At 42.4% G+C, this 24965-nt stretch overlaps 1 protein-coding gene across 5 annotated transcripts in view; it reads right to left on the reverse strand.

Moving 5' to 3' along the window:
* The window catches only part of AMOTL1 (angiomotin like 1), a 147479-nt gene that overhangs the window by 25461 nt on the left and 97053 nt on the right, over positions 1-24965 (reverse strand). For all 5 annotated transcript variants that reach the window (XR_007772619.1, XM_050940752.1, XM_050940777.1 and 2 more), the window contains 2 exons: positions 10461-10606; positions 1179-1328 (listed from right to left, as the gene is read on the reverse strand). Coding sequence is in view for 4 of the 5 variants with exons in the window: in XM_050940752.1 (XP_050796709.1) it covers positions 1179-1328; positions 10461-10606 (296 nt within the window). In the remaining variant the exon portion in view is untranslated. The remainder of the gene's footprint in view (positions 1-1178; positions 1329-10460; positions 10607-24965) is intronic.

The raw sequence follows: 24965 nt of genomic DNA on the forward strand, positions 1-24965 counted from the left end.
TTAAAAAAAATAAAAATCCTAAGAATATGACAATTATCCAAAATGCTCCTGTATTTGTTTAGCTTGTCATTGAGCTGGTTTGCTCTTTGGTATATTTAGCAACCAATGGAGAGTCTTTGCAGGTTTTACACCAAGGCAATCACATGTAGGGTCAGGACTATAGGAGTTTAGTGAGTGTTATATGAATAGTCACACGGCACAGGCCTGATCAGCAGTTTGTCATCATATACTTTGCTATCTAACCTCAGCACCTGCCTTAAGGACTCTCAATAGGGACACAACAAAGGGCCCCTCGCTGAAAACAGTCTACTCTCAGATACTCAAATCTGTAAGTGACAGCACGTCAGCTGAACTCAGCTGTCACAATGCTGCAGAGGGAGAGACCTGGTCCCTCTTATAACTAGGACTCAGCCAGGCAGGGCTTTAAGGATCACAATAAATTGTACCTAGGATCAAATAAAGAGGCAGGGCAGCCGATGAAGCACTGGTGTAACACGCGCTTTGCCTAACGCTACTAAGCAAGCTAGCTGTTATATGCTGAATGAGCTGTAGCTTCCAAATGGCTTTCATGGGTAGCTCCACAGAGAGAGCACTGCATCGTTAATCCAAGGTGGAGCTCACAAAAAGGCTTAGTTAACTGTGGCAAACATCAGAGAGAAACTCTTGCAACCACTGCATCAAACCAATGGAAAAAGGCACTTATAGCTCAGTTGGGAGAGGGATAGCTCAGTGGTTTGAGCATTGGCCTATTAAACCCAGGGTTGAGAGCTCAATCCTTGGGAAGGCCATTTAGGGATCCAAGGCAAAAATCTGTCTGGGGACAGGTCCTGCTTTGAGCAGGAGGTTGGACTAGACAACCTCCTGATATTCTATGATATAGTGTGCTTTTTATAGCGAACAAAGAACTGCAGAAACAATCAAGGGTTTGGAAGCACCTCCTAACTCAGCCTCACAAAACTGCACTCTCCCACTCACAGAGGAGGGAAGGAAATTGTTTTCAATGGTCAAATAAAATACTGTTCTTGTTTCTATTATCAACATGGTGGCAAAGAGTGAGAGGACATCATTCTTCCTGTTCTCATTGCCAAGACACATCCTGGAGGTAGTACAAGGGGGAAAGGGCATGAAATATTCCATCCTTGTTTACCCTTGTGGTCCACAACCAATCAGCCTCTCACCTGCTGCATTCTCAGCGAATCCAGCTCCCGCTCCAGCCGCGTGCGCAATCGCCGTTCCATCTGCTCCCGTTTCTCACATGCTGCCTGGAGCTGGGTCAGAGCCTGCTGCAGCTTCTCCACTTTCTCGACATAGGCCTGCTTCTTACGCAACTGGGGGCAGAGTGCAAGCGGAGGGCACAGTGTCATTAACAGAAGAGCAGAAGCCAAACAAATATGATATGAACGTTTATGTCTATGAATCAGGTTGTGATATGATCTCATAAATCACTGGTATGTGCATGTTGCATGTAAACGTAGCTTTCACTGAAGCTAAAACTTCACAGGGAAAACATTCTGGGTACCAAAGGGCTCTTTAATTTAGGGCAGAAAGGCATGATGAGAACCAGTGGCTGGAAGCTGATTAGAATTTAGCCCATACTTAGCAGTGAAGTGATTAATCACCTGGATGAAGTACCAAGGGAAGTGACGGATTCTCCATCTATTGATGTTTTCAAAACAAGATCTATGCTTTAGTCCAGGGGTAGGCAACCTATGGCACGAGTGCCAAAGGTGGCACACGAGCTGATTTTCAGCTGCACTACACTGCCCGGGTCCTGGCCACCGGGCTGGGGTGGCTCTACATTTTAATTTAATTTTAAATGAAGCTTCTTAAAACATTTAAAAAACCTTATTTATTTTACATACAACAATAGTTTAGTTATATATTATAGACTTATAGAAAGAGACCTTCTACAAACATTAAAATGTATTACTGGCATGCGAAACCTTAAATTAGAGTCAGGACCGGCTCTACAGTTTTCGCTGCCCCAAGCAGTGCACCGAATTGCCACTGCAGACAGCAGGGGCAGTCCGTGTGCCTTTAGGGCGGCAGGCGCATTTCCGTGGCGGCGGCAATTCGGCAGCAGCTTCTATGTTTAGCTGAAGCCGCAGCTAAAAATAGAAACTGCTGCGCTGAATTGCCACCACCGCAGAAATGTGCCTGCCGCCCTAAGGGCACACGGACTGCCCCCGCCGTCCGCGGCGGCAATTCAGCGCACTGCTGGGGGCAAAATAACAGGGACTGTCGCCCCCTTGAAGATTGCCGCCCCAAGCACCAGCTTGGAATGCTGGTGCCTGGAGCCGGCCCTGATTAGAGTGAATAAATGAAAACTCGGCACACCACATCTGAAAGGTTGCTGACCCCTGCTTTAGTCAAACAAAAGTTATCAGGCTCAATAAGGGGATAACTTGGTGAAATTTAATTGACCTGTGATATACAGGAGTTCAAACTAGATGATCGAATGGTCCCTTTTAGCCTTCAACTCTATGACTCTAGAAATAAATCTTAACCCTGTATATCTGCATGATCCAGTCTCTAATGGTGGGAAAGGCATCTGCAGACCCTTAGTTGAAGGTATACATCTGGACGGTTTCCAGATGTTTTCTTGCCTACCAAGGGATAGGTAATACAGAGGTATATGGGTGACTGTTAGTATCACATGCACTGAGTGATTTATAGGTCCACTGTTACATGAGGATTCTGCAGCCTGGCATTTTACGGCCTGAGATTAATCCTGATTTGCTCAAGTACATTCCCTGATAGGAGTTTGTGGGAGTGGACCGCAGATTTTTTTTGTGGCCTTTTAGGCATGCAAGTAGATGCAGACATTAGGTGTATCATTATCTAAGCCATTATTCATGCTGCCTCCCACTGTGCTACAGAAGTGGTAATTGCAGGACAACAAGGTAAAATGATATTAATCCATGGCAGGGATTAACATGCCTCAGAACCGTTGGGGAAGAGTTTAGATACGTCACAGACAGCCCAAGGCACATGTTAGTGAGAAGCACATCAAAGCCTTTTGTGAAAACTATCCTCAGGAAGCAACTAGGACAAAAAATGGGCCTGATCCTGAGGTGCAGAGACGTCAATTGGAGTTGCAATTGCTCAGCGCCTCTCAGGATCAGTCCCAGTGTAATCCAAAATGCAAACTGTTTCTATCAAGAGTGACTAAGATACAATCCTCTTTCCCCTGGAGCTAGGATGCTAACCCTAAACTTGCATGCATATCACTTTGACTGCTGCAGTCAAGACTTCACCCTGCAGCTGAAATGCCTCTCTCTGGTGAGATATTGTGTTCTTGTTCTTCCATCCCAACAACATAAACATTTAATCCCCTTCAAAACATACCTGCTTTGTTGTACAGAAAAAATCAATTCGCATAAAGCAAGGTTGCAAATCCAAACCAATTAAAAACATTCCTAGCCTGACTGAAAAGTTCACTCGGCCCAGGAGTTGAATTAGATAGTTGGCATTTTGTTAAATATGGACTTTACAGAGATCAGTGTGATTACTGCCAGTTGATAGATATGAAACTGAGGTAGAGAGGTTAATATGACTTCAGTTACAATATGAGGTTAATATGAGTATCCAAAGTCACAGCTAATTCCTAGCATATGCAGCATTCCTGGCTTCTAATCTAGATACACAGGCACTCCCACTCTTCTTCATTTATTTGTGCTCAAGTGGCTTTGGTTCTTTGCACAGTTTACAGTCCAAATAGGAGGTTGAAAGACTAATGTTCAACACAGTTATTGTTAGAGAAGTACTCTATAAAGAGACATGTTTGTACACTTGTAAATAGGAAACAGTAGTTTTCCAGTTTCACAAATATTTTCAAGAGTTCAATATTTTTGCCCCTCTCAGATCAGGACAAAAAGTCAAAATCTTAAACTTCTGCAAACTGGAAAACCAATTTGTTTTCCATTTCAGGTCAACAGAATTGTTTCAGTATGATAATTTCAACATATTTCATTTTGATTTTGACCTTCTTTTCACATGTAGATGTGGATCTCTGCGGATATCTGCACATTTGCAGGGCTCTACAAGTCACCTCTTAACATTCTCTTGAATAAACTTAACAGATTGAGCTCTTTAGTCTCTCACTGTAGGGTACATTTTCTAGACCTCAAATAATTTTTGTAGCTCTTTTCTGAACCTTTTCCAATTTTTCAACATCTTTTTGTGAAGTGCGGTCACTAGACTGGACACTATTCCAGTAATGTTCTCACTACTGCCATATACAGAGGTAATCTTACCTTCATATTTTAAAATACAATCTTTCTATTAACAGGCATTCCATATAATGTAGATTTACACAGTAGGTTTTTTACATTTTTTAAATGTTTCATTAATAGTTTTGAGTTATGCTTGCCCCGGTTTACAACAAAAAGCTTTTTAACTTAACTATGATGGTTTGGCAATACAAGAAATCCATTGAGATTTACAAAGATCTGCAGGTGGTAAAACCTTAATAAAAGTGTAGATTTTCCCTAAAGTATTTTTTATTTCATTCCATATATTCCAAATTTCTTAAACAAGGAGTTTTTAATGTATGTGGTCCAAAACTTCAGAAATGGTTATCTTAACATGTCTCCTGTCAGGCAACCAAAAAGTGAGACACAGAAAATCAGTGTGCTCTTTTGAAAGTGTCATTTAATTTTGTGACTAGAAACAAACAAAAGGTGGGAGAATGGAAGTATTTAATAGCTCATCGTACAAATGGATGGTAGAGCAACAGAAAGGCTCAGTGATTTGCCCACAGGAAGCCTACTGCCTTCATTGACCATCTCTTCTCCATTTGTTTTGCCATCCAGACTGTTCCTTTATTTGTTCATTTTGTAACTAAGACATCAATGGCAAAACTCCCACTGATTTCAAGGGGAACAGTACTGAGAATATAATTTGCATATTCCACGTTACTTTAATATTGTGAGTTCAAAAATAGATGGCTTAGTATTGTAAAATAAAGTAATAATAATACTTGGCAGTTGCACATAACACTTTACATCGTTAAGAGTATGTACAATGCTGATTAATGTAATCTTAGGTTTGAAATACCTAGATTATTTGGCAACATCGCTTCAAACTGAATTGCATGCACTTTGCTGCTTCTGAATCTTACAGATGAGACTTCAGAAAGTACTTAGCAGGCCCTTATCACAGCAGTATCTGAGCATGTCACAATCTGTAGTGTATTAACCCTCACAACACACCTACAAGATCTTTATCAAGCATTCTTAGAACTATAATACTCAGCTGGGGAAGTGAGGAAACAGATTGACAGAGCGAGACGGGTACCCAGAAGTCACCTACTACAGGACAGGCCAAACAAGGAAAACAGAACACCATTGGCCACCACATACAGCCCCCAGCTAAAACCTCTCCAGCATATCATCAACAATCTACAACATATCCTGAAAAATGATCACTCTCACAGACCTTGGGAGGCAGGCCAGTCCTCACCTACAGACAGCCCCCCAACCTAAAGCAAATACTCACCAGCAACTATACATCACACCACAGAAACACCAACCCAGGAACCAATCCCTGTAACAAACCCCGTTGCCTTCTCTGTCCACATATCTACTCTAGTGACACCACCAGAGGACCCAACCACATCAGTCACACCATCAGGTCCTGGTTCTTTTGAGAGACTTCAATCACCCTGGTATCTGCTGGGAGAGCAATATAGTGGTGCAAAAACAATCCAGGAAGTTTTTGGAAAGTGTAGGGGACAATTTCCTGGTGCAAGTGCTGGAGGAATCAACTAGGGGCAGAGCCCTTCTTGACCTGCTGCTCACAAACTGGGAAGAATTAGTAGGGGAAGCAAAAGTGGAAGGGAACCTGGGAGGCAGTGACACAGTGGCAGGATCCTGACACAGGGAAGAAAGGAGAGCAGCAGAATACGGACCCTGGACTTCAGAAAAGCAGACTTTGACTCCCTCAGGATCCCCTGGGAGAATAACATGATGGGGAAAGGAGTCCAGGAGAGCTGGCTGTATATTAAAGAATCCTTATTGAGGTTGTAGGAACAAACCATCCCAATGTGTAGAAAGAATAGTAAATATGGCAGGCGACCAGCTTGGCTTAACAGGGAAATCTTTGCTGATCTTAAATACAAAAAAGAAGCTTACAAGAAGTGGAAGATTGGACAAATGACCAGGGAGGAGTATAAAAATATTGCTCAGGCATGCAGGAGTGAAATCAGGAAGGCCATATCACACTTGGAGTTGCAGCTAGCAAGAGATGTTAAGAGTAACAAGAAGGGTTTCTTCAGCTATGTTAGCAACAAGAAGAAAGTCAAGGAAAGTATGGGCCCCTTACTGAATGAGGGAGGCAACCTAGTGACAGAGGATGTAGAAAAATCTTATGTACTCAATGTTTTTTTTGCCTTTGTCTTCATGAACAAGGGCAGCTCCCAGACTGCTGCACTGGGCAGCACAGCATGGGGAGGAGGTGATCAGCCCTCTGTGGAGAAAGAAGTAGTTTGGGACTATTTAGAAAAGTTGAACGAGCACAAGTCCATGGGGCCGGATGCGCTGCATCCGAGGGTGCTAAAGGAGTTGGCAGATGTGATTGCAGAGCCATTGGCCATTATCTTTGAAAACTCATGGCGATTGGGGGAGGTCCCAGATGACTGGAAAAAGGCTAATGTAGTGCCCATCTTTAAAAAAGTGAAGGAGGAGGATCTGGGGAATTACAGGCCAGTCAGCCTCACCTCAGTCCCTGGAAAAATCATGGAGCAGTGCTCTAGAAATCAATTCTGAAGCACTTAGAGGAGAGGAAAGTGATCAGGAACAGTCAGCATGGATTCACCAAAGGCAAGTCATGCTTGACTAACCTAATTGCCTTCTAAGATGAGTTAACTGGCTCTGTGCATGAGGGGAAAGCAGTGGATTTGTTATTCTTTGACTTTAGCAAAGCTTTTGATATGGTCTCCCACAGTATTCTTGCTTGCAAGTTCAAGAAGTATGGGCTGGATGAATGGACTATAAGGTGGATAGAAAGCTGGCTAGATGATCGGGCTCAACAGGTAGTGATCAATGGCTCCATGTCTAGTTGGCAGCCGGTATCAAGCAGAGTGCTCCAAGGGTCGGTCCTGGGGCTGGTTCTGTTCAATATCTTCATTAATGATCTGCAGGATGGCATGGACTGCACCCTCAGCAAGTTTGCAGATGATACTAAACTGGGAGGAGTAGTAGATATGCTGGAGGGTAGGGATAGGATACAGAGAGACTTAGACAAATTAGAGGATTGGGCCAAGAGAAATCTGATGAGGTTCAACAAGGACAAGTGCAGAGTCCTGCACTTAGGATGGCAGAATCCCATGCACTGTTACAGACTAGGGACTGAATGGCTAGGCAGCTGTTCTGAAGAAAAGGACCTAGAGGTTACAGTGGATGAGAAGCTGGATATGAGTCGACAGTGTGCCCTTGTCGCCAAGAATGCTAATGGCATTTTGGGCTGTATAAGCAGGGACATTGCCAGCAGATCAAGGGATGTGATCATTCCCCTTTATTCGACATTGGTGAGGCCTCATCTGGAGTACAGTGTCCAGTTTTGGGCCCCATGCTATAAGAAGGATGTGGAAAAATTGGAAAGAGTCCAGCGGAGGGCAACAAAAATGATTAGGGGGCCGGAGCACATGACTTATGAGAAGAGGCTGAGGGAACTGGGATTGTTTAGACTGCAGAAGAGAAGAATGAGGGGCGATTTGATAGCTGCTTTTAACTACCTGAAAGGGGGTTCCAAAGAGTTCTCACTGGTAGCAGATGACAGAACAAGGAGTAATGGTCTCAAGTTGCAGTGGGGGAGGTTTAGGTTGGATATTAGGAAAACTTTTTCACTAGGAGGGTGGTGAAGCACTGGAATGGGTTACCTAGGGAAGTGGTGAAATCTCCTTCCTTAGAGGTTTTTAAAGTCAGGCTTGACAAAGCCGTGCCTGGGATGGTTTAGTTGGGAATTGGTCCTGCTTTGAGTAGGGTGTTGGACTAGATGACCTCCTGAGGTCCCTTCCAACACTGATATTCTATGGTTCTGTGATCAGGGGCTCATTTACCTGCATATCTACTAATGTGATATATGCCATCATGTGCCAGCAATGCCCCTCTGCCATATACATTGACCAAACCGGACAGTTTCTATGTAAAAGAATAAATGGACACAAATCAGACATCAACATACAAAAGCCAGTCAGAGAACACTTCAATCTCCCTGGACATTAAATGACAGATTTAAAAGTAGCCATCCTGCAACAAAAAAACTTCAAAAACAGACTTCAAAGAGAAACGGCAGTTTGAAAACTTAACATCATTAATTTGGGCTTGAATAGGGACTGGGAGTGGCTGGCTCACTACAAAAGCAATTTTCCCTCTCTCGGTATTGACACCTCCTCACCAATTATTGGGAGTAGACCAAATCCAACCTGACTGAATTGGCCTTGTCATCACTGGTTCTCCACTTGTAAGGTAACCCCCTTCTCTTCATGTGCCCAGTTTATTTATGCCTGTATCTGTAATTTTCACTCCATGCATCTGAAGAAGTGGTTTTTACTCATGAAAGCTTATGCCCAATAAATGTTAGTCTTTAAGGTGCCACCGGACTCCTTGTTGTTTTTGAGGATCCAGACTAACATGGTTACCCCCTGATACTTTAAAAATATGGGCCAGCCAGACTAAGTGACTTGCCTAAAGTCACACAGGAACTCTGTGGCAGAGCAGTGAATTGTGCCTGGATCTCCCAAGTCCTAGCTAGTGCCCAAACCACTGGACAACACTTCCTCTCACCAAGGTCTGATCTGCTCTGTAAAGACATTCAAAATCCCATAGTCTTTTTATCCTTATTCAGAATTTCCCTCTTTCCACTGTTCTTAGGTAAGACCTGAAAGGCCAATTATGATAAGCTAGTCTGATTCCTGCATAACACAGGCCATAAAATTTCACCAAGTGATTCCTGCATCAAGCTCAAAAATTCTGATTGAGCTATAGCAGATCTTTTAGAAAGACATCCAGTCTTGATTTAAACACTTCAAATAATGGAGAAGCTAGAACCCCCGTAGGTAAATTTCTCCAATGGTTAATTACCTCCACTGTTAAAAACGTGCACCTTAATTCTAATCTGAATTTGTCTAGTTTCATCTTCAGCTACTGGATCCTGTTATGCTTTTGTCTGTCTGCTAGATTAAAGAGCCCTCTGTTATCAGAAATGTTCTCCCTATGTAAGTACATCTACATGATGATCTAAGTATTCTGACACTGTGGCCAAATCGCTTCTTAAACAATGCTTGGGTAATCTAAATAGATTGATCTTCTTTAGTTTCATTGTAAGGCAGGCTTTCCAGACTTCATATCATTCTTGCAGCTCTTTTCAGAACCCTGCAAACTTTATCAGCAATGTTTTTATGTTCTCATCCAAATCATTGACAAAGATATTGAATAGCACTGGACCAAGAATAGATCAACTAGAAACATCCTCATTGGATGACTAATCCCCATGTACAATGATTTTTTGTGACCCATCAGTTAATCACTTTTTAATCCATTTAATAAGGGCTACATTGATTTTGTATGCTAATTTTTAATCAGAATGTTGTGCAATACTAAGTCAAACGTCTTACACAAGTCTGAATACATTATTTTAAACTCAACCAATCTCGTAATCTCATCAAATAATATCATGTTTGTTTGACAATCTGTTTTCCATAAAATCATATTGATTTGCATTAATTATGTGACCATTCTTTAATTCTTTACAGATTGCACCCAATCAGTCTTTCCAAGATTTTGCCCATGACTGATGTCAAGCTAACCAGCTTATACTTACCTATGTTAATCCTGTATAAATGTTGGGACATTAGCTTTTTTCAGTCCTTTGGAATTTCACCAGTATTCAAAGATTTGTTAAATACTGGAGCGCATCAGCAATTTCTTCTATCCTGAATGCAAGTTATCTGGTTCTGTTGCACTGAGTTCTGTGATCAGGGGCTGATTAACTGGCTGACTGCCACCCTTCATTCCAGAGATGACTGTATTTCTGTGGTGCAGCGTGTGTGTGTTTATATACACAGACACACACTATATGTATGCACTTTGGGATTCTTCGAGAAGAAATGGATTATACCCATATAAGATATTTTCTCATGAATTACACAAGTCCTAAATTAGTTTATAGGGTATTCTAAAGAGAAAGAAGCCTATGTCCTAACATTACATTAGCCATCAGCTGGTGAAATATGCTCAAGCTTTTGGTTATACAGAAAGCATCTGTGATTGTCCTGCCATATCCTGCCTGGCTCAGTGTTTTATAATTGTTTTCTGTTTGGAAGGGTCTGGGGAAGAGGGGGGCTGCCACCCTTGTGCTGGAAAGGGTTAAGAAGCTGGACTGAATTGCAGCTGTAAAACGAATACTAATTACAAGCAATCATTTGCAGCAAAGCAGAGGGAATGATGCCCTCATCTCACCTCCTCTTCCAGTTTGATGACCTTGGCTTGAGCATTGTTCAGTGCCTGGTCCAGGATTTCGATGTGTCTCCGCTGATCCTCACTGGCAGAGCGCACAGCTGCCAATTCCATTTCCAGCTTCTCCCTCTCCTTCAAGTGCTCTTTGTCTGTAAGAGAGACAAGAACAAGAGCAGCTCTATTAGAACAGCGCATGGACTCTGGGCCCGGTGCCAGAGGTAAGTTGGCACCATGTTAAAAAACCAAAAACTATGCAAAGCAACAGAGGGTTGGGCTACTCCAGAACAGTGCCTGAGATTCAACTGTGCAGTGGTGTGATGGGCAGATCTCTCATATGCCAGAACTCACTAGCCCACAGCCTGGCTTTACGTTACTGCTGATGTTAGAGGTAAATGACTGATCAGGTCCCTTTGAAATCATTGAATGGAAGGTGCTACATACAGAAAGTGCAAAGGTGTCAGAGAGTAAATGCAAATGATACTGTATTCAGTCCATGGCAAAACAAATGAGTGGATAGTGAAGAGCCCCAGAGAGGGCACCTGACAATCCCTAAATGTATCTGTTTTGATGGCTGCTGTATATAGACTCCAGCCTGCCATTAGTGTGCCACAGCATTTCACAAAATGAAAGGACAAAGGTGACCAAATTAAACAGGAGGCGAGGCTTCCTTTTTTCGAAAACTAGCCAAAAGAACAGAAACACTTCTCACTACATTGCCAGCACAAAGCTGCTTCTCTGCCTCTGCCAAGGGATAATAAGCAAAGACCTTTTACTTTTTAGAAAATAATCCAAACTTGCCCAAACACGAAGTCAGGATGCACCAGCAGAAAGGATCTCAGTGTTTCATTAGCCGGACAGGGGAGCTGATCAAAGTGCCTCACTGATCTGAGCTCAGAATCCTCACCTTCTAATGAACCCTATGGAACCTGTGATGTTGTTATTTAAAGGGAAAGGAAGGTAACCTCCAGTAACTGGCATTCTCTTGACCTATAGCCCCTGCATAGCCATAGGACCCACAATAGGGATTTGTAGAAGCAGTTCCAGGAAAGAGAATTTAATCTTTAGTCCCACTTGGGCTCTAGTTGATCCTCTAGTCCAGCATGACCTCTGTGCCCTTCAGCCCTGCTGTGACTGCCAGTGAACTGGCTCTTCTCCTACTACGTGACTGTTCAGATGCCAGTAGTGAGTGATCCCTTCCTTCACAACAAACGTACCAGAAACCACCCATGCAGGTGGCCCTGATGGCAGAGCAAACAAAGCAGTGTCAGACCTCTGGTATGGGTGTGACCCTCTCTATTGCCAGATCTAATTTCACCATTAGAACTAGCCGAAAAGTAGAGACATTTTCTGCAAAATTTCCTCCTCTCTTTTTTTTTTTTTACAAAATTTCAAATTTTCAAAATTAAAAATTACTTTAAAAAAAATCAAATTTCACAACCAGCTGTGCCCATGATCTTTCCTTTAACAAGATGGCAACAAGATCTAAGCAACAATTCATAGGCCTACGTAGCATCTTTGTTGGCTAGCTGCCTATTGAGAGTATAATGTCAATTAATTACAGCCCAGACTCACCTAAGAAACCCTTCCTGTGAATGTAAGTGGAGCTACCCAAGCCTAAAGTTGCCTACTGGATTGTCTCTTACCTGAGGGGAGGCAGTTAATTTTTAAAGCTGTGTGGAAAACAGAAGTTCTGTTCCACAAAGAATTTCAAAATCTGGCTTCATTCTGAATCTGAATGAAAATCAATAATTTTGAAATTCTCTGCCAAGGAAAATATGCAAAAAGTTAATTTCAGATCACTTGAAGCATTTTGTTCAGTTTGATTTTGACTCTTTTTCTTTTGTATTATAACATGATATCACACAACGCAAAATTAAAAAACTCAAACAGGCATGTTTAAAAAAATTCAAAATGTTTGTTCTGAAAATATCAAAACAGTCTGGTAATTACAGTTAATCATTAGACTATCAGACAACACTTGACAGGGCTCTCGGGCTTCAAGTGCCAAAATCTTTTAATATACAGTAGGGCTGTTGATTAATCGCAGTTAACTCATGCAATTAACTCAAAAAAATTAACTGCGGTTAAAAAAATTAATCGTGATTAATTGCACCGTTAAAAAATTGGAATACCAATTGAAATTTACTCAATATTTTTGGATTTTTTCTACATTTTTAAATATACTGATTTCTATTACAAGACAGAATACAAAGTGTACAGTGCTTATTTGATGTTATTTTTTATTACAAATATTTGCACTTTAAAAATGATAAAAGAAATAGTACTTTTCAATTCACTTCATACAAGTACTGTACTGCAATCTCTATCGTGAAAGTGTAACTTATAAATGTAGATTTTTTGTTACATAACTGAACTCAAAAACAAAACAATGTAAAATTTTAGAGCCTACAAGTCCACTCAATTCTACTTGTTCAGCCAATCGCTAAGACATACAAGTTTGTTTACATTTACGAGAGATAATGTTGCCTGCTTCTTATTTACAATGTCACCTGAAAGTAAGAACAGACATTTGCATGGCACTTTTGTAGCCGATGTTGCAAGGTATTTATGTGCCAGATATGCTAAACATTCTGGAGGAAATACTTTCATGCTGATGACGTTTGTTAAAAAAATAGTGCGTTAATTGAATTTGTCACTGAACTCCTTGGGGGAGAATTGTATGTCCCCTGCTGTTTTACCCGCATTCTGCCATATATTTCATGTTATAGCAGTCTCAGCTGATGACCGAGCACATGCTGTTTGAGCTACGAACACCGTCACTGCAGATTTGACAAAACGTAAAGAAGGTACCAATGTGAGATTTCTAAAAATAACTACAGCACTCGACCCAACATATTGTGTTCACCCATGCGTCTGATAATTCTGTTTTTTAGTATAATTTCAACCAATTTACCTGGTAGTAACGTCTGATTTACTGGCCTGTAATTGTCAGGATCACTTCTAGAGGCTCCTTTAAAAATTAGCATCATATTAGCTATCCTCCAGTCATCTGGTACAGAGATTGATTAAAGTGACAGATTACATGCCAATTAATAGTTCTGCAGTTTCATATCTGAGTTCTTTCAGAACTCCTGGGTGAATCTAATCCTGGTGATTTATTACTGCTTAATTTATCAACTTGTTTCTAAACCTCCTCTACTGACACCTCAATCTCGGACAATTCCTCAGATTTACCACCTAAAAAGAATGGCTCAAGTATGGGAATCGATGCAAAGAATTCATTTAGCTTCTTAGCAACTGCCTTGTCTTCCTTGAGTGCTACTTTAGCACCTTAATCGTCCAGTGGCCCCACTGATTGTTTGGCAGGCTTCCTGCTTCTAATGTACTTTAAATTTTTTTGCTGTTAGTTTTTGTGTCTTTTGCCAACTGCTCTTCAGATTCTTTTTTGGCCTGCCTAATTATTCTTTTACACTTGACTTACCAATGTTTATGCTCCTTCCTATTTTCCTCACTAGGATTTGACTTCCAATTTTTAAAGGATGCCTTTTTGCCTCTAACTGCCTCTTTTATTCTGCTATTTAGCCATGGTAGCAATTTTTTGGCCATCTTACTGGTTTTTTATTAGGGTTTTTTATTAGGGGTATACATATAGTTTGAGCCTCTACTGTGGTGTTTTTTAAAGGTTTCCATGAAGCTTGGAGGTATTTCAATTTTGTGACTGTTCCTTCTAATATCCATTTAACTTACTTCCTCATTGTTGCATAGATTCCCTTTTTGAAGTTAAATGCTACTGGGGTGTTCTTCTTTGGTATTTTTCTCTCTACAAGGATGATAAATTGAATTACATTATGGTAGCTATTACAAAATAATTCAGCTATATTCACTTCTAAAAGCAGATCCTGTGCTCCACTTAGACCTAATCAAGAATCGCCTCTCCCCTTGTGGGTTCTAGAACTAGCTGCTCCAAGAAGTAGTCATTAAAAGTGACTAGAAATTTTATCTCTGCATTTCATCCTGAGGTGACATGTAGCTAGTCACTATGGGGAGTAACTAGCTCTCATTATTACTGGGTTTTCTGTTTTTGTAGCCTCTCTGCCCTGATCATTTCCTAATCCCCATCACCATCCTGGTCGGGTGGGCGGTAGTATATTTCTACTTCTACACTCTTTTTGTTCAAGCATGGAATTTCTATCTGTAGAGATTCTGTGATACAGTTTGATTCATTTAAGATTTTTACTGTATTTGATTCTATGTTTTCTTTCAGATATAGTGTCACTCCCCCACCACTTCAACCTATGTTGTCATTCCTATATATTTTCTACCCTGGTATTACTATCTCCCAACATTGTTCCACCAAGTTTCTGTGAAGCCGAAATATGAATGCTATTTAGGCCCCCTGGCATTAAACTGTCATGTGCTAGGAGCTAATTGGATCAACTCTGGCTTTAAAAGCAATACAGTACATTGGCAACACATATAAAAACAAGTCTTGGACCTGCTCTACCATCTTGCACCTGAAGAACTCAAAACATTTTACCCACATTAATTCATTAAGTCGTACTTCATCCCATCAGGCAGGGAAGGGATATGCAATATACAAGAGTGATCATCCATTACTAGGCTGGAAAGCAAAAGTTATTCAACAGCTCACGAGGATGTTTCACAGCAGATTAGGCCGTCATTTAACTTTTGCTTGAAAAATGGTGGCTGCACCTTCTATATTTATAAGCACTTTCTTTATTTGGTTAGTTCTGGGTAAAAAAGGACTACTTTTAGTTCTTGTCAAGTGCACCTGAAATATCAAAATTATGCTTTAAAGAGCTACAACACATGCATCTTCCATAAAAGAAATTGCTTCTGCACCTGCATGTTTACTATGCACTTAATAAACTAATTAATATTTCTGTTATTCTAATTCAGGGGTGGGCAAACTTTTTGGCCTGAGGGCCACATCCGGGTATGGAAATTGTATGGCGGGCCATGAATGCTCATGAAATTGGGGTTGGGATGTGGAAGGGGTTGAGGGCTCTGGCTGGGGATGCGGGCTCTGGGATGGGGCCAGAAATTAGGAGTTCAGGGTGCAGGAGGGTGCTCTGGTCTGGGGCACAGGTGCGGGCTCTGGCTGGGGTTGTGGGCTCTGGGGTGGGTCTGGGGATGAGGGGCTTGGGGTGCAGGAGGGTGTTCCAGGCTGGGCCAAGGGGTTCAGAGGCCAGGATGGGATCAGGGCTGAGATATGGAGTGTGTGTGTGAGGGCTATGGCAGGGGGTGTGGGCTCTGGGGTGGTGCTGGAGATGACGGGTTTGGTGTGCAGGAAGGAACTCTGGGCTTGGACCGAGGGGTTCAGAGGGCGGGAGGGGGATCAGGGCTGGGGAAGGGGATGGTGGCACAAGGGGGTGACTCAGGGGTGTAGGCTTACCTCAAGCAGTTCCCAGAAGCAGCAGCATGTCCCTCCTCTGGCTCCTGCGCAGGCAGCTGGCTCTGCTGCCTGCTATTCCGTCCGCAGGCATCACCCCTGCAGCTCCCATTGGCTGCAGTTCCTGGCCAAAGGGAGCTGTGGGAGTGGCACTTGGGGAGGGGGCAACTTGTGGAGCGGAGCCCTCTGCTGCCCCTACACATAAGAGCTGGAGAGGGAACATGCCATTGCTTCCGGGAGCCACACAGAGCGGCCCCCGACCCTGCTCCCCGGTGCTCAAGACTCAGACCCCACACCCCAGTGAGAGCTCGAAGGCCGGACTAAAATGGCTGGCAGGCCGGATGAGGCTCGCAGGCCATAGTTTGCCCCCCCTGTTGTAATTGGTCAGTATGCTCAGACTGTTAAGAGATGCTTCCCAAATGGCTTCTCTTTTATTGTTATAGTTGGAATTATATAGAGTTCCATCCCCTTTCTGTGACAGTCAGCCTTCAACGTGCTGAGAATGAGGAGAGCTATTCGGTGTGTTTGGACAGATCAAATGGGGAATACAGTGGGGAGGGTGGGTTAAGGTTCTCTCCAAACACATGTCTTGGGTTATATATATTTGTAAATATGGTAACGGGATGCAGTCCTGTATGGGATATATGATTTAGGATGTATTCATGGTGAATGCACTGTCATTATTCTATGGAAAGGAGGCAGCCCCTCCTCTGGGAAAGTGGGAGGACGTGGCCCCTCCCCTCCGGGGGAGGTGAAGTGACAGTGGGTGAAGAAGAGGAGAAACAGAGCACCTGGGAGTAAGCAGAGAGAAAGAGGGCAAGGGGAGAGGGCAGACAGATGGATGGCAGGAAGCTGAGACTGAGAGAAACTGAGAACAAGTGGAGAGCCTGAGATTGGGCAGGACAGAGATGGTCCTATCAGGTTAAAGATGGCTGGTCAAGTCAGTCTGTGTTTAATGGCATGTGTCATAAACAGATAGCTAAGGGTTAACGTCTCTTTCACCTGGAAATAAGTATCTGAAGCACCTGACCAGAGGACCAATCAGGAAACAGGATTTTTTCAACTCTGGGTGGAGGGAAGTTTGTATGTGAGTCCTTTGTTCTGGTCTTCTGTCTGTCTCTCTCTCAGCTATGAGAAGTGATTTCTATTTCCTGCTTTCTAATCTTCTGTTTCCCAGTTGTAAGTACAAAAGATCAGATAGTGATTTATATGGTTTTTTTTGTATTTACATGTCTATAGTTGCTGGAGTGCTTTGAATTGTATTCTTTTTGAATAAGGCTGTTTATTCAATATTCTTTTAAGCAATTGACCCTGTATTTGTCACCTTAATACAGAGAGACCATTTTTATGTACTTTTTCTTTCTTTTTATATAAAGCTTTCTTTTTAAGACCTGTTGGAGTTTTCAATGTAAAGTAAACCAGAAAAACCACTTTATTTGCATGTGTATAGTGCTGGTATTTGACTCCTAATGGGAGTGCTATTGTGTGACAAAAGACCCGTAACAGCTCCTTAATGGTTTCTTGCTTAATATGCAAGCCACAACTGCCAGAGAGAGCAGAAAAAAAAATTCTCTCTGGTTCCCTTTTAAAACCAAACTGTTTCTCTCTGCTAAAAAGCCCCTAGCAGAGAAAAGAAAAATATAATATTCCTACTGGCTTCTGGATTGTATCTATCCCACCGCTGCCACTCATGTCATACACCTAGTCCCAGATTTGGACCTTAGCGTCCAAAATATGGGGGTTAGCATGAAAACCTCCAAGCTTAGTTACCAGCTTGGACCTGGTAAAGCTGCCACCACCCAAAAAATTAGAGTGTTTTGGGGCACTCTGGTCCCCACAAAAACCTTCCCTGGGGACCCCAAGACCCAAATCCCTTGAGTCTTACAACAAAGGGAAATAAACCTTTTCCCTTCCCCCCTCCAGGTGTTCCTGGAGAGATACACAGAAGCAAACTCTGTGAATCTAAACAGAGGGAGTCCACCCTCTCTATTTCCAGTCCTGGAAACACAAGCACTTCCCTCTTCACCCAGAGGGAATGCAAAGTCAGGCTAGTAAATCTAACACACACAGATTTCCCCCTGACTTCTTCCTCCCACCAATTCCCTGGTGAGCACAGACTCAATTCCCTGGAGTCCTCCAATAAAGAAAAACTCCAACAGGTCTTAAAAAGAAAGCTTTATATAAAAAGAAAGAAAAAGTACATAAAAATGGTCTCTCTGTATTAAGGTAACAAATACAGGGTCAATTGCTTAAAAGAATATTGAACAAACAGCCTTATTCAAAAAGAATACAATTCAAAGCACTCCAGCAACTATAGACATGTAAATACAAAAAAAAAAACATATAAATCACTATCTGATCTTTTGTACTTACAACTGGGAAACAGAAGATTAGAAAGCAGGAAATAGAAATCACTTCTCATAGCTGAGAGAGAGACAGACAGAAGACCAGAACAAAGGACTCACACACAAACTTCCCTCCACCCAGAGTTAAAAAAATCCTATTTCCTGATTGGTCCTCTGGTCAGGTGCTTCAGATACTTATTTCCAGGTGAAAGAGACGTTAACCCTTAGCTATCTGTTTATGACAGCATGTTCCTGAGTATCCGTTCCTGTTTGTTCCTGATCATCAGATCTGGTCATCTGGTCTGATTCATGCTGTCCCAGGGACCCGGAATAGGAGAACCAAAGGTCCTTCAAATCCAGTGGGTCAAATCTAATGTGCACCCCTACAAGTAAGCACCACTGGAGACAAGTCCAGCTCTTCAGGATATCCTGAGAGGCACTTCAGCTCAAAGACTGACCTGGGCGTCAGACAGAATCCAGTGAGAGATCTTGGGAAAAGGGAACCTTGAACTAAAAATAATATAATAAAATTATTATTAATAATAAATAACATATAAACTAATAGTCCATGCAGACAGAGATAGACACAGATTTTTTTTTATTTAGAGGGTTATATGTCACTAAATGCACTTAATAGTAAGTACAGTATGCGTGTAAATCATTATTATTTTTATTATATATATTATTCATATATTCAGTGTTATTGAAGGTAGGTGGAATCCAGTTTGTTCCAGTTTAAATAAAATCCTTGATATGTTATCTTTTTTATTTTGACAACCAGTTGTATTATCTTGTCTAGTATTACACAATCTTTTATCATGGTGCAACACCCTCCCCCCACAGCTCTCACATGCCAATAGTATCGTACCACCACTGTGACGGACCATTATTAAATTTTCGTCAGTGGTTTTGGGGCAGGGTGACCCTCAATAAATTTCAGATTATAAACACAATAACTCTACTCGGAGAGGTCAGGTTACAGATACATCTTTTTCTTATGTGTTTGTACAGTGCCTGGCACCATGGAGTCCTGGTCCAGGACTGAGACTGCTAGGTGCTACCACAACACAAATAATAAAATAACTCCACCAGAAACAGTTGTTGACTGTGCTCTGGAACAGAAACATTATACAGAAAGAAGCATTTGCTCGGTGCCACCCTAACCTCAAAGGCAAGAAAAAAGTGGACTTGTTTTCAATGTTAATTTTTAAGACCTTAGGGAGAAGCTCTGCCCTTGATTTGCAACCAGGTCATAAATCACGGGAAAGTTTGCACCCATATTTTTACCCAGATCGCACATTTAACAAATGTTACTGATCTGGAAGAACTGGGAACAAAAATGGGTCACACTTTTTATTACAGTTTTATTTATAAAAAGTTGTTAAATGATTAATCAACGTTTTAACAAATGATTAATCAATTGTTATAAAGTTCAATAGGTTGCTTACAATAGGTTGCTTATTTATAACACCTACTGATGTGCTTATAACCATTAATATATACTACTCATGTCTGGAATATGCTTGTAAGAGCTACTGATCATTTATTAGGTTTATCAGAATATTAATGAAACGAATAATCTGGAGATTCCATCAATGCATCCAGAACTGTTGTCCTCTCTTCGAAACAAGCAGATCCAAAGTCTTGCAAAATGAAGTCTTTAAAACAAATATTTTTGATTCCTCTAGAATTATCATCATCAATGGGGCTATCAAAATTGACTGGTAGAAGAGAGGGCAGAATTTGGCTCCAAGAGTTTTGCTAAAAATATTAATCTCCCTCATTCTGAATCAGAATTTCTCCATGTTGTTTTCACAATTATCTGTTTTTTAACTAATGTGGTGTTTAGTTCTGGTTTACTACTCTTTACTTATAGCTATTATTTTCGAAGACACCATAGAGGGACCTTGCCTTTGTTGAGTGAGATCTACAGTAGTTATTTAGCTTTTCATCAGTCTTACAGCCCTGACACAGCAAGCTTTCTGATGAGTTTTGTCATAAGCCATTTACAAACACATGAATCCATTGCTGCAGTTGTTGCCAGTCCTATCATGGAGTGACTGATTAACTAGAATGCAGGCTGGGTAACAAGATATGTCTTTTCTGCTCATTCAGCTCCAGCCTTCATCTGGCTGATTCACAGAACCTGACCTTAACAAATTGATAGGGTCATAGGAACACAGGGGTGAAAAGAGATACAGGCCACTTGGATCCTGAGCCCCTACCAAAAATGCCAGTATTTGAAGATGGTGCAGAAGGTGGCAGGATGGATGCAGAATTGATGAGCACAAGCTTCCAGAAAGATACTGAAATTCAGACATGGTCATTTCACATGCTGCAAAGACCTTTAGCTGTAAGTTCTCAAAGTACCGGGCTGGGCTTGCACTCCACAAATCCTGCTAATTCAATGGAGGTTGCACTGCTGAGACACAGAATGAGGCTTTAAATATTTTTTTTCTAACTGAAAGGGGCCAAGTTGCCAGGCCTGAAGACCTGATTACCCATCAAAGACATTCAGTAGGACAAGCTTTCACCTTGCTGTCCAGACTGCATGCCTCACTCTGAACTTGTAGCCACTGATCCCAATAGGATAAGACTAAACCAGGGTCTCTGGATCCAGAAGTCCAGCAGTCTGAGTGGCCTGATGTGCAAAGTGTCATGGAGGAACAAAGTGTTTATTTCTGCCTTCACTGACACAGATGTGACTCCCCATGGGAGGGCAAGTGAGGACCAAACTGCGTACCAAGAGTTTATCTAGGGTGGCTGAGAGGGTAATATCAGGGACCCCACTAGGGCAGAGCAAGAGCAGGAGTCTATGCAGCAAAAGGATGATTCTTTGAGGTGGGGCAGCAAAGTTTTGGTGAGTCTGGCCCGATTTTCTGTTAATCCACCCCTGTTTCTATGGCTCAACTTCTATTAACATTCATCCCTTCACCTCACAGCTGGGAAGGGCTGAGTGAAATTCCCACACTTGCACGTGAACTAGTCAAACCCAGGACCTGAGGGCCTCTGCCTCTGGGATCTATGACCCTCTCTGGGGTAGTCTTGTTGCCTCGAGGGAGGAAGGATTGCCCAAGGGAGTGTTGCAAGTGGTACAGTTGATGCTGCCACTGACTGTCAAAATGACGTTTCCATGCTGCCTGAGTATATACCCCAAGAGAGCATAGGGTGGTCCTTGAGTCTTTAAAGGAGAGCAAGGTTTCAGCTGTCTTTTCCAGAAAAAGTACGCAACTTTTATAAGGCATGTCCTCAATAGTCTGCAGCACATCAGAAGCAATGCCTGAATTTTTCAGCCAAGACACCTTCTCCTCGTTACCGCTGAGGCCATAACTCTGGCCGATGTACCTGCCATGTACAAAGCTGACGACAAGGAGATCTTGGCCACCAAATAGAAATCAGCTCCCAATGCTCAAAATTCCTCCCTGGAGGTTTCAGGGAACTGGTGTACAAATTTAGACACAATTAGTTGTCCAATTAATAAAATTGTACTTGGATAGCAATGCTGGTTCGCGGTACACATTTGCAGGGAAGAGGAAGTATAGATTTTTTTACCCATTAAGTCCATCCTCTTGGATTCCTTGTCCTTGGGCGCAGACTTACACCAGCCCTGCCAAGCACCATCATTCACCGCAGTCACAACCAGGGAATTAGACAACAGAAGCCCTCAAAACCCTGCATAGGTACAAAATAGTGTTTCTCTGAATGCTTCGCTGCAAGTGGCACTGAAGCCGGAACTGAACTCCAAAGGATGTTTTCAGGCTCCAGGAGTTCATTGTTAATAGGGAGGGCTACCCTTCCCAGGGAAGACAGCTGAAGAATATCCAGTAGTTTGTGAATATTATCCTGCAGGTATGCTGCCTGGATGTCCAAAGTAGCAGCCACACATTGCAGAAGGTCCTGGTCGGCTTTCAAGTCCTCAGGCACTGAGGCAGCCTGGTACCCTCAAATCATCAAGGGATAATGATGAAGGTGCAGTTCCACTAGGGATGGGTCCTGCCCTGAACTGTCAGATCTGGACAGGACAACTCTGAGAAGAGAAGCTCAACCGATGTCTGAACTCGCAGTGGAACACCACCACCACCTCTGACCTATCCCATGATATTGCTCTGGAACAGGGTGAGGAATGTGACTTCTGAGATTGAGGACCATCCCATAGATTCCAAGGAGGTCATTGGGAATACAGGTAGGGCACTGGTAGCCAGGAGACTCTGGGCGAGGGGCCCCTGTCTCTGTACCAGTGCTCTTCAGAGAACTGTTCTCAGCATCGGTCGGGTGAGGGAGAGCAGGAGAAAGACCCCAACCCGAATCCTCAGGAGCCCTGGGTCTCTGGGGACAGTGATGAAGCTAGCCTTGATGATGCAAGGAGCTGGTCTGATTCCCCTGCTACCTAGTAGGAAAGAAGTACCAGTACTGCTGATGGAATTGGCACAGTTGACACCAAATACATCACAGTTACATCCGGTGCCGGGAGCGGTGTCGGTACTGACGTCAGCAGCAGTGCTGATGCAGCACACAGTGCTGAGATGGAAGATAGGATCTGCTGTCAAGACGACATTGGTGCTAAGGAGTGCACCAGAGAGAGGAGGTTCTCAGTGCCAGGCCCAGCACCAGCCTCAACTCTGCAGTCTGTGGCAGGTGGAAATCAGGCTGTGTTGTCCATGGATCCCAAGATTCTGAGACAAGCACAGACAGTGCCAACAAGGTCATGGATGTCATAACCCCAGCAAAGTCTTGGATGAGTGGGAAGCCCAGAACTGATAGGCAGAGTAGATTACTGCTGCTTAGTATACTGTCAATGTGTAAACACCCGGTGCTGGCATCACTGTTGTTGGCACCAGACTCCACAGATGCTCCAGAGCTGGAACCAGAGTCACCGGCAGGGTTGCCAGCCCTCCAGGATTGTTCTGGAGCCTCCAAGGATTAAAGATTAATCTTTAATTAAAGATTATGACATCTGCTGAAACCTCCATGAATATATCCAATCAAGGTTCACAGTCCTAGTCACCAGTATGGGCTCCCTCCATACTTCTACACGGTACTGGGGAGCAGTGTGAAGGGCCTGCTCCATCCCGCGTGCCGGCAGTTGCACGGCGCCAGGCCATACTCCTCTTAGACAAAGAAGAAGAGTCTCCACGAGACCTGGAGCGGTCCCAATTGGTCTTATGAGACCTCTTCCTCGGCACACTCCAGGAGGCTGAATAGCTTATTCATCTCTTGGGAGAGACGCCAGCCCTGCAACACAGAGCAGCGTCACTCACTGAAAACCACACAGAGCTCTGACTTCAGCCACAGGCAGTGAGAAGAAACTGTACCTCATATAGCCAGGGGAAGGGCTACAACCACGAGCAGTGTGTGCTGCCCTCCTAGGGGTACTATGAGGCAAAATTCTCAGGTTCCAGTGCACTGGGAGCACACACACATAAGTGGAATACATGGCTGCATCTACTTGAAGAACGCTACTTCTGAAACCTGTAGAACTGTTTCGTATTTATTAAGCACTGTACAAGAAAGAAAAAATCAACACATTATAGACAGGTGGGCACGGAATGAGGCTCCTGCCTTATAGATTGCACACACTGTGCAATGCAGAGCATTCTAGTGTTGCCAGCAAATAGCAGCACATGGTAGAATTTCTTTGTTGTCCTATTTCTCTTTTTTTTTAAATGTAGGAAATTTCATATTAAAAAAACAATGTTAGAAGAAAACGACAGTTGCAAAGTGAATCATCCACTGACTAAATTAAGGCTGTCTGTGCAACTTGAACTCTGCCCTCCTGCGTACATTATTATGCAGTCAATGCGATACAGTCACATGCTATCATCCAAGGAAACCATCAACACACACAAAAAATGAAGACTAAGTTATATACAGGACATTTGCTTCAATTGCACCAAATCTGACAAGGTGCTGTGTAACACCAGGGAGGTTTTCAACACACTGAGTTTCCACTGAAGCTCGTTTGATACAGCTGGTTGGAAATTTTTCATCAAAATGGGGTTTTGACACAAAACTCTGGTTTTGTAGAAATCGAAACATTTCAGAAAACGTGTTGAGTTTGACAACATTTTGTTCAGAAATAAAAGAAAAAATATTTTTATAACATCAAAACATCCTGTTTCAAAATTTTCAGAATGGAATGTTTTCATTTTCCATTTCAATATGACTTTTTTAAAAAACAAAATTAGTTGTTTTTAGATTAATTTTAAAAAAAGATTTAAAAGGTCAAAATCAGAATGAAATGTTGCAATTTTATTGAAACAAAACATTTTGATTGACCCAAAACGATTTTTTTTCCAGAATTTTGTTTTGTGGGAAATTTCTCATTTGTTTTTGTTCTGTATCAGAACAGCACAGCATTCCACCAATATAGAAACCTAAAATGGTGAGGAAATGCACGCCTGGAAGGTCACAAGAAGTTGTACGACCACTGGCCCTTCCATTCCCTTCTGCAAAGAAGGGGCCAAATTCTGCTCTCATTCATACTGGTATCTATCCTGAGTCATTCCAATAAAGTCAGTGGAGGTTACTCTGAATCTATCCCAATGGAGAGAAGAATTTGGCCTCTCTGAGACATGTGTGTTCCGGGACTATCCCTCCAAGCAACATTTCACATTTTAAAGTAAATATTTATTAAAAATGAGCTAATTTTGTGTGTACCGTTAACTCCTGTTGCATGGCTCTGGTGCACAGAGAAACAACAGGCTACAGAACCTAGTCTCGTAGCTGAAATAAAGTTACACAACGAATTAGCTAAGTAAAACCTAACCACAAAGGCAATCAAAAATGACG

Source organism: Gopherus flavomarginatus, chromosome 1 (assembly GCF_025201925.1).
Source record: "Gopherus flavomarginatus isolate rGopFla2 chromosome 1, rGopFla2.mat.asm, whole genome shotgun sequence".
In the NCBI taxonomy this organism is placed as follows: domain Eukaryota; kingdom Metazoa; phylum Chordata; order Testudines; family Testudinidae; genus Gopherus; species Gopherus flavomarginatus.